The sequence below is a fragment of the Passer montanus genome, unplaced genomic scaffold, assembly GCF_014805655.1.
Source record: "Passer montanus isolate IOZ18808 unplaced genomic scaffold, ASM1480565v1 scaffold64, whole genome shotgun sequence".
In the NCBI taxonomy this organism is placed as follows: Eukaryota; Metazoa; Chordata; class Aves; order Passeriformes; family Passeridae; genus Passer; species Passer montanus.
In genome coordinates, this window is record NW_024371482.1 from 217,355 (window position 1) to 227,694 (window position 10,340).

General features: G+C 40.2%; 1 protein-coding gene across 2 annotated transcripts; it reads left to right on the forward strand.

Moving 5' to 3' along the window:
* Window positions 1-485: 485 nt before the first annotated feature.
* On the forward strand, window positions 486-10,050 carry YWHAB (tyrosine 3-monooxygenase/tryptophan 5-monooxygenase activation protein beta). 2 transcript variants are annotated; one of them, XM_039728088.1, is made up of 6 exons: window positions 486-507; window positions 3,715-4,015; window positions 5,025-5,148; window positions 6,110-6,273; window positions 7,608-7,703; window positions 8,165-10,050. In XM_039728088.1, exons 2-6 carry the CDS (start codon window positions 3,722-3,724, stop codon window positions 8,219-8,221), a joined length of 735 nt encoding a protein of 244 aa, XP_039584022.1. In that variant the 5' UTR covers window positions 486-507; window positions 3,715-3,721; the 3' UTR covers window positions 8,222-10,050. The 2 variants fall into 2 exon arrangements, with proteins under 2 accessions (XP_039584022.1, XP_039584021.1); XM_039728087.1 differs by lacking the exon at window positions 486-507 and adding an exon at window positions 2,403-2,458.
* The last annotated feature ends 290 nt before the right edge of the window (window positions 10,051-10,340 follow it).

The following is a 10,340-nucleotide window of genomic DNA, read 5'->3' on the forward strand; positions in this document are numbered from 1 at the left end:
TTAAGAACACAGTGTCTTAAGAATTTGAACTGTGTTGATGCATCTAATGTCAGAATCTTCTGCTTAGAACAGGCAACTTTCAGGACTCCTCCGTGGCTGTGATCTGCACGTCTCTGCTCCTTTTTCCATCTTCCCTCTTTTCCCTTTGCCACCATGGCATGGCTTTATCAGTGCTAGAATAGCCCATTCCTGTCAGCCTCCTGTTCATCACCTCTGTGTGTTTTGCTCCTAGCTGCAGGTAACCTTTGGTAGATGGCTTCTGTGTGTGGCCTAGGTGTATTTTTAGCTCTAGGCTTTGCTTGTTTCAGACTGTGGCACACTGGTCCATTGTTAGAGTGTAGCTTTCATCTCCTCTCTGGGAGGGACCAGTTATAACTGATAGTTGCTTCTTTGCCTTTTCAAACATCACTCCTTTCCTTGTATCTTTTTTCCTTCTGGCAAACACTTCCCTCTTTTGGAGCTCAAGCCAGCATAGCTCTGCAAAGCTCTCTCCAAGCTTCTAACAAGGTAAGCAATGGAGAATCATATGAGGATTTTAAGTATTCCTTTATACAGCATCCTGGGAAGGAAGTAATGGTAGGCTTACTGTCATTGGCAGATATTTTGGTGTGGGCAATGATTTTCTTACTGCATTTAAGTTCTGTTAAATCCATGTTACTGAATGATACTTGTGTTTCATAGCAAGCCTACTAACAGTACAGATATTAACACAAATTAACTAAACTCAAGCCTCTGTATACTGAATTCTTGTGTCAAAATTAAGCCAGTGAAGTAGTCAGGAGCTCCATCTTTAGTGATGAGTTTGAGTTTCATATATGCATAAATGACTTTCATGTGCATAAATTAGTTACATTGCTGAGGAAAGTTGCTTGATGAGAAGCAACATTCTAATCTTTGTGCTGGTATTTTACTTGTATAATTGATATGCTAAACTGGTTTCTGGATCTCTTTTATCCATTAGGTCTTTGTGCCCCCGTGTTTTCCTTCATGTGCAAAATTCCCTTTGTGATTTCCTTCATGTGTCCTTATATGAACCGATTGACCCCTGTGAACTGTCTTGCATCTAAATATAAATATGTCAGTGAGCTTGATAAAACAAACTCTGCACCCTTTCAAAACTGAACTATATTGTTTGTAAATAGAATTCTGCACAGATGACTTGTCTACAGATTAGAACACTATTGGCAAAGTGCAGATCAAAGATAAAATTAAGTGACTTTTCAATGACAAAATGTAAACTCAGTTGGAGCTACTTGCCTCTGCATTTCAGCAAGCAGGCTGCTTCCACATAACAATCACATTCCATGAGAAGAAGTGGAAAAGATAAGATGTTTGCAGTAGAAATACTTCTAGAAGCTGTGCAGACAATGAAGAAACTAAAAGTGCTCTGAAACGGTTTAGTTTCAATGTCCTGGTTTTTTAAGTTGGCTCTTGTAATGTAAAAAGCATTCTTCAGGTGTACTTTGCTCATGTTCAGATTTTAGTGAGTAACTAGAGAAATACCACTCACAAATTACTTCCTGCCTTGAGCACATAGTCTGCAAATAGTGCTGAGTTAAGGGAATGGTTTACAAGGTTTGATAGACTCAACAGGGAAAAGTGGGATAGGTTGTCTCAAGGGGAAATGGTCTGATGATTCCTTGGGCTTGTTCTGCATTGGTGCTGTGGTAGCCTTTAAAGTAGGAAGAAACAAAGCACATCACAAATCCCACTTAACCTTTTCCATCATCAGGAGCTAGCTGTTTGATAAGCCTGTGGAAACCAATGGTAATATCCCCAGGGTAAAAGCTTACTGGGGAAGAGAGAACCAAATGAATCATGCCTTACCACAAGTTGTCACACTGCTGCCCACAGTCACCCTGTCATGAAAACAAATTTGAGGGCTTTGATCTGAAGTCTGTGTGGCACCTTTCAGTAGGTCCCACAGCACTTGAAATGGAGCTGAACCAGAGCCAAACTTCACTTGCCAGTAAAAGATCCCTTTCCAGGAGGCTGGTTGTAGTATTCCATGTCCTTTCTTTGAGTGCCTTATGAAGATGGATGTATTAGAATCTACAAAGGATCAAACACAAGCAGGAGTGTGACTTGCAGATACAGAGCAGGTACCTTTTGTTGCTGGGTTTACTTCAGGAAATTTTATGTGAAATAATGATGTTTGACTTGATAATCCTGGGTGATTTTTTTTTGCCTAAGTGGAATATCTTCAGCTGGAGATACAGAATGTGCTTGTCTCAAAATAATTTTGTAGTTAGGACTCATCCTCGGCAGTGTGTGAATTTGGGAATGTATCACAATTGGAATTTGGGTCTGTGTCTCACTGTCCTGTTTGAGGATTTGGTACAGGGGACTGGTTTTCCTCTATAATGGTATGGTAGGTGATCCTTGGAGTAAAATACAAGCTGAGCAGTGTGAGCAAGATGTTCTCCATCAGAAGCCTGTCAGACTGGAATCTTCAAAGGTGAGAGCCAGGAAAAAGGCTGCAGCAATCTCTTTCAGCATGTTGGTTCTTTCTAATAGGACTGTAGGTGCTTCTATAATGAACAGAAGTCTGTGAAATACAAATGTAAACTTACTGTTCTTGTTTGGTTTTTATTGTTCTTTTAGAAGTGGTTTTTAGGCTGTAAGTCTCAGCCTAACAACTTACCTAGACAGTGAGGACCCTGATTAGGATTTAGGAGTGGGAGAGGATAATTATTGTTCAGTGCTAATGAGAATAACATTTTGGATGTGTCCGAAAGTGAACCTGCACACCTGGAAAAATCTTAAGGATTAATTTGGGTTGTCTGTAAGTTTGTGAAGTATTGAGGTCCATTTTGATAAAGGCAAAGAAGCTTCTTTACTTTCTCCTGTGAGCCTGGCCCTGGGTGGTTTATTCATTCTCCCTGGCATGAGCTTTTCAGTGACCCTGTGGCCGTGTAATGTGCTTTCACAGCTTTGGTTGCTAAACTGCATTATCAGAAATTATAAACAAGGATTGCATATAAGCAATTTGTTTTGTAGCAGTGACCATTGTGTGGACCACATCCCATTCAGATTTTATGAATGTCAATGTTATTTAAAAGGTCTTGAAAACCTGAGACTGCAGCCAGCCTAGCTGTCTAGAGTCGTCCATTGTGTGTATGTTGATGCATATGTAAAATAACCCACGTTATTTTCTGGCAGAACATTATAAATTTACTTTCCATAGTTGCCAACACTACAGCTTTCCTGGGTATGGTTTATATAAACCCACAGAAACATCTCCTCTAACTTGCCAGCAATCTTCAGTGTCAGAAGGAGCTGTCCAGTGCTTCAGTACTCCTAAGCAGTTGCTCTTGTACTGCAGTGGGGGGAAACAGGCAGCAACAAAAAAACCTGAAAAAGCCCCAGCAACCTGGTGGTTTCTTGGTTGATACCTCCCCAGCTGAGTGAGCTGTGGCCGGTAGAGGAAAGAGGAGAGCTTCACACAGGGCTGTGCTTAATGCCAATATGACTTTTGCTGCTTTTTGAAGAATGATGATTTTGTATGTTCAGGATTGTCATTAGTCATTTACACATGAAAATGATACACATTTGGCAAAAGGTCAAATACATTTTTTAAAAGAAACCCTTTGTATTACTTTATTACAGTTGATTTCCCTTTTATTACTGACTGTAAGATCTGCTTCAGCATGAACTTTCCCAGTGCAGACCATCGAGACATTTTTCTCTCTTTTTATTCCTCACTAAATGCAGGACAGCCATGGATAAAAGTGAGTTGGTACAGAAAGCCAAGCTGGCTGAGCAGGCCGAGCGCTACGATGACATGGCTGCTGCTATGAAGGCTGTCACTGAGCAGGGACATGAACTGTCCAACGAAGAAAGGAATCTCCTCTCCGTGGCCTACAAGAACGTGGTCGGTGCCCGCCGCTCGTCCTGGCGTGTGATTTCCAGCATCGAACAGAAAACAGAGAGAAACGAGAAGAAACAGCAGATGGGAAAAGAATATCGTGAGAAAATCGAGGCTGAATTGCAGGATATCTGCAATGATGTTCTGGTAATAATCCAACAGCAAAAATAACAGTAGTTAGTACTGCAGCATTCTTCAGAGAGGCTTAAGGAATTTTAGTAGTGCTGTAGACACTGCAGCACCTTAGCAGGGGAATAATTTAGCATAGCTACATACTTGGGTCCAATTCTAGCTCCTAGAATGGAGCTAAGTCATTTGGCTTGCTTCTGAGGGAATTTTTTATAAAAGAGTATATTTTTTTTAGCAGCAAAAGGCAAACAAGGCCATGTGGAAGACCCCTGGCTGCTGGCTGGAGGGGGTTCACCATGAAAACAAATTTAGATCTGGTGCACTGACATGAGTCCTGCTAAAAGGCCTGCTGTTTAAATTCCTTAATTTATGAATGCTGATGTCTTGAGTCTTGTTTAGTACGTTTCTTTTCATGGAGAAGGTGTGTAGTTCTCCCAGACTGATTTTGCTCTTTCTTTCACTCAGACAAGAGGGATTCCTTTAATTGTTCCATTTGCTTAAGATCAGTCAGGAGCAGATGCTGTCAGTGCAGTCAATCTTTGCATCTCTTTCTGAGTGCACATGTGCTGCCTGTGCCGCTGTCAAACTTTTCAGCTGAAGTTGGAGATAGAATCACTTTATTGTGGACAATTTCACTGCTCTGCATAGAATTCAGATTTGTGGCAGCAAAAGTGACCAGATGTGCTAATTTCCAGCTGCTGCTTTTCATTAGTTTGGTCACGGATGTGGGTTTGCATCAGCAGGCTTAAGCCCTGATGGCCTTCAGATCCTGCAGGAGGGAATTGTGGGTAGGACCAACATAGCACATTTTCAGCTCTCCATAGATTAGGCTACAAGTAGTTTATCTTTTTTTCCCAGAGTTTAGACAGCAGTAGGCAAAGAGATTAAGACATGAGTCTACGTAAGTCATGACAAAAGTCATTGTTACTGTTTGAACAGTTCATGCTCACCATTGTAACAAAGGCTCTGTTTCAGACATTATTTTTATGACTCAGGAAACACCACTTTTTTTTTTAATCTTTCTCAGGAACTCCTGGATAAATACCTTATTGTCAATGCCACACAGCCAGAAAGCAAGGTCTTCTATTTGAAAATGAAAGGTGATTACTACAGATACCTCTCAGAGGTGGCATCTGGAGACAACAAGCAAAGTAAGTAGAAATAAAATCTCTGTGTGCCAAGCAGAATCAAGTATAAAAGCCACTTGTATTCTTTTCCCCAACAGCATGTGTTTATTTCTTTTCACTGCTGCTCTGTAGTTATGAAGATAGGTGCAGTGCGAGTCACTTTTGGAGAAAGACTTCACTGAAATTAATAAAAGTGTTTGACAGATGTTCATCAATGCAGTCAAACTCTGCTTGCAGCCCCTGACCACAGTAGCTAGTTTTCATGCATATGTGGCAATGTAAAATCATTTTCCTGGAGAATGTAGGTTTCTTTCTCATAGAAAGTGCTTAGTTTGTTTGATCTCATGTTTAAACTATTAATTCAGCTCAAGTCTTCCACTGTTGGCAAACTTTCTCCATACAAATATGGGATATTAGGTTCCTGGGTTGTAAAGTAATAAATTCTGAAATGGGAAAGCAGTGCTGAACTGTCTGAATCCTGTGAGTGTCTGAGGTAGTCCATGTCTTACAGACTTAGCTTGATGTCAGTGTGGAGCTTATTGTTACTCATTAGCCAGGAAGGGACTGTTGGCTTTGCCCTGAAACCCCAACCTGAAATACAAAGTTCATGACCTAAGTGCAGCAGTTTAGTTACCTCTTCTTCCCCATATGGTTTTGTCTGCATTTATTATTGATAACTGTGACTTCTTCAGCTGGGCAGGAAATGAACGTTTGAAACCAGAACACTTAGGTAGAGTTTGTGTCCATTCAGATTGGTTGGAATTTGTTCAATAAATTTTAAGTTTCTATTAAAAATCTATTTCAGCACTAATTGTTCAGCAAGTGGAAGGCTTTTGCGTGTAAAAACATTGAAAGAAGTGTCTGTGCATAGGTAATTGTGTGAATTTCTGATGGCATGCTAGTCTAGGCTGAGAATCTAATTGCTTCCCTGGTGAAGTAGAGAGATGTACTGTGTTTTTAATGTGGTTGTAATTGCTTCTTGCAGCAACGGTAGCGAACTCCCAGCAAGCTTATCAGGAGGCATTTGAAATTAGCAAGAAAGAGATGCAGCCAACACACCCCATTCGACTCGGTTTGGCTCTAAATTTCTCTGTCTTCTACTATGAGATCCTAAATTCTCCTGAAAAAGCCTGTAATCTGGCAAAGACGGTAAGCAGACTCTTCATATCACCAATTTTTGTGGAGGCTGAGGAGGTAATTACATGGTTACAGTAGCACTTTGTAGATGAGATGCTTTCTCATATCAAATTCCTTAAAAATGCTGTCATAAAATGGTTGTCATTTTAGTATTATTTTCAGGTAAGTTAGTTTGCTGGACTAGCTTAGCTTTGGGTAAGGCTAATTTGCTACTGCAGCTGTTCAGTGACAGGGAAGACAAATTGCCTCTGTTTAATGTCCGCCTAATTCTCTTAGAATGTGTTTGTGTCAAAATTGAAAACACTTGAATTAATTTAGCAATTCTAAAGTGAAATATTTATTTAAATTGAAGCACTTAGCCAGTACATGAAGTGTTGTCTGTGTGCCAGTCTTTGTAGCCCTAAATGTCCTTGTTATCCATATGCATGTGTGCCTCTCTCTCCAGAGACCAAAAAGAGCTTTTGTGATGGTTTGTGGCAAACAAATAGCCAGTCATTTTTTCCTTAGCCTTCTTCCTAAAATACGATTAGTCTTCTAAATGGAGCTTTTTGTGTCTGTGAAAATTGTCTGGTAGTAACTTGAATGGTAACTTGGTATTAGGTGAATCTTTGTGTTCTTAATATGCACTTCAGTAAGACTGTGTAGCAAGAAGTGATGCTGTTCTGTAAAATGCTGCTGTTGTTCTTGCTTTTTTTAGTTAAAATGCTTACATCTGTTTGAAACCTGAATGAAGAAATAGCAGTTACGGCTCTCAGACTCACAGTATTGATTTTCATGTGTAACAGATGGATGGGAAGAATGGCTTTGTTAATCTCTAGTGGAACATACCTGATTTCCTCTGCTGTTTTGAAAAGAAATTGGAAACCTTCCTCCCCACTGTCAAAAAATGTTGTGTTCCATTTTCTTGTCTACTGACTCATGTACAATATATGTAAATATATACTCATTCAAGTAATGGTACCTTTGTCTTTCACTGCTTGTTTAGACCAGGGAGACCTTCCTTTTTAATGAAAGTCTTTTTTTTAAGTGTTGTCTTAAACCTGACTTCAAGCTATGTGAGCCATTTCTCAGCATGACACATAGAGTGCTCTTGCCTCTTCAGTATTTAGTATTGACATTTAGTAAAGTTTTTCTGGGCTTTTATCTGGACACCCCTGAAGACTTCTGTTTTCCTATGGCTGTCTAGGATCTGGTGCTCACTTTGTTTTTCATTTCTTCTCGTGGTGAAAAAGAAAAATACTAGAAGCTTTTTTATAGTGGATAGTAATGTGGCAGATTTTGAGCTCTGTATAAGCAGAAGGGACTTGAGAAAGCTGAGTGTGAAAGGGCTGTGTTTATGTTTTCAGGCATTTGATGAAGCGATAGCAGAACTGGACACGCTGAATGAAGAGTCCTACAAAGACAGCACCCTGATCATGCAGCTGCTTAGGGACAACCTCACTGTGAGTACCATGGGGCAAACCACTGCACTCTAGGCTGCTGCACTCTGAAGTGGGACTCAGCATCTGAAAGCTGATGCGGTTCTGTGCCGTTAAAAGCTTTTTCTGAGGCGTTAACTGCATGTGTTAACTTCGATGCTTTTTGTAACCAGACCAGTTAGACTTGCTTGTTCAAACTACGAATCACTTGTTAACTGCTGTAACAAACTCAGATGCCTTTGTAACACAGAGTGGAGTTTGTTCTCAACAGTTTTATGTGGAACTTCCTGGCTTGTGCTAGCTTCTTGCTTATCTTTTATTCATGTTCTAGTTTATTAATCTTCAGCTTTACTATTAAGTTCAGTTCTGCATTGCTCTTAGCTGAGAAAATTGCACAGCTACTACTAATTACGCTGTCTTCCCTTCCCTGACAATTGTAATTGACTGTGCTTCCAGCATAAACACGTGTTTGTATTTCCTTACAGCTATGGACGTCGGAAAACCAGGGAGATGAAGGGGATGCTGGGGAGGGAGAGAACTAATGGCTGTCACGCTTCACTGTATGTTCAATGTCACCCTGTATCCTACACATAATCCCTTTGTGCGACAAGCAAAAAGAATAGTACATTGACTTTCACAACCTCAACGTAGCAAAAACTGTCTGTGGGGTAAAACCGGTTGGTTGGTGTTTTGTGTACCTAGAGCGGAGGTCGGTTATTCCAATGGCATTCCGAACTTTCCTATTCTGAACATTTACAGCTCCGATTACCGTGTTTATATTTTTAACTGAACACTGTGATGATAATAATAATAAAGGGTTTTGTGATTGCAATTGACTTTACAAAACTCTTATTGGTAGAAAAGTAGACATCAATTATGTAACTCTGGCGAGCTTAATTTGGCACCAAAATAGTTGAAGTACAATTCTGTTGTAAAGTTGTACAGAAAGTTATAGAGATTCTATTGTGACACTGGGGCATGGAAGGAAAACAATCCAATGTATGGCATTCCAGTTAGGGACACTGCTATGAGGTAGTTGAACAGGCACACTCTGTAGACATTTGTAACCGAGTCTGAGGCACCACTTTCAGTCAAAAGCTCACTTTGTCAATCCTGTCTTTCTGGGGATGGGGTTTGTTTTGGGGAGGAGGGAAACAGGGGAGTTAGCAGCTTGATTTCCAAACTCTTTACACTGGCAGATAACTGGGGTTTGACTTCTCAAAGTGCTTTCATGCTCATACCACATGCATGACTAAGCCCCTTCCCACAGCAATAACTTTTACCTAGTTACAATTTAGATATTCTTCAGTAGTAAAAACTCTTGGTTCGCTGCCATGGACTTGCAATAGGAGAAGATTCAATTTTTTGAATGGCCTTATTAGTTTGAATGATACCATGAAGTGATCTGCCACTTTTGCATTACTTTACTCTTAGGTAAATCAAAATTTCCATGGTATTCCCATTCTCAATTTATCCTGAAAACCTCTTAAGTAATCCACTGAGCCATCTTTTAGTTCACTTTATTCTCCCACTGGACTCTGTTCATCCTTGACCCCCTTCACCTGTTTAAACTCCATTAAAGCAGTTTTGGACTCCCACATGCATCATCCTTTCTTTGGTTCCTGGTGATGTCAGGATGGTGGATGAGGCCTGCACCTCACCAAGGACAGGTTTCTTGGGTGTTTGAGAGCTGCCAGTGTTGTTGTATTCTTCAGCTCTTGTCCGCCATTCTTTGGTAGTACCAGGAAACTGGCTCAAATACTGGCTCAAATATTCAGGATTTCCCATCTTGTACTGGAATGCAGACCTACACATCTGTAATGCTTGTAATATTTGAGCTCCCATCGTCCTCACCTTGTCATGTTTCAAACATGTCCCATTAAACCTAGTAAGAGTTGCGTGAACAATGCAGTGGAAAAGATTAGGAATAGTCACCTATCAGTCCCGTGGTATCATCCCCTGCCTTCACATTCCACTTAGGTATAGGATCCATCTGTTTGTCCATCTGTCTGCTGAAGAGAATTTCATGCACTGATTTTAAAACTCCCCTCTACTAGCTGAACAAATTGTGCAGTTAATACTTGGCGCTTGATAAATGCAGTAGTGAATGTGGAACCGAGCCTGTCTGTATATCTGGTAGCTCTTTTCGCTTTGTTTTTACTGACCAGTATTCTGCCTAAAGTTTGCTTCTGTGACGGTTATATTGCCTAGCACACACGTGGTTGTGAGAATAGTATAGCAAAAAGAAATACCTGGTTATTGATGTACTAGATTTGTGTATGTCTTTTAAACAGTTCTAGTTTCACCTTACACAAAATAATCAGGAAAGTGTAAAAGAATTCAAAAGTGAATAATAAAAAAAATTTTATCATTTGGTTGTCTGTTGTCTTTGCTGTAGTAGTGCCGAAACCTGTGGTAGTAAAATCACCACTTGTATTCGGTTTTCAGTTTGTGGATTGTGTGAGTTGATTCATGGTTTACAAATACTGAGTTACTCATTCCTTTAACGAGAGACTTTCCCACACACCCTCCCAGATTTGGAGGAGAAAACACTGTTTCTCTTCGTTTTCATCAAGGGCATACTTGTAATATATTGTCATTGCAGGGCTTAAATTCAACTCTAAATAACCATTTCACTTGCCATGAGTCATTGCATATTGT

Bases quoted from the DNA above. Each gene is read 5' to 3' on its own strand.
- YWHAB (XM_039728087.1), top strand. From the start codon at position 2,418: ATGTTCTCCATCAGAAGCCTGTCAGACTGGAATCTTCAAAG. The intron at 4,016-5,024 runs GTAATAATCCAA...AATCTTTCTCAG, and splicing joins ATATCTGCAATGATGTTCTG to GAACTCCTGGATAAATACCT. The intron at 6,274-7,607 runs GTAAGCAGACTC...TTATGTTTTCAG, and splicing joins CCTGTAATCTGGCAAAGACG to GCATTTGATGAAGCGATAGC.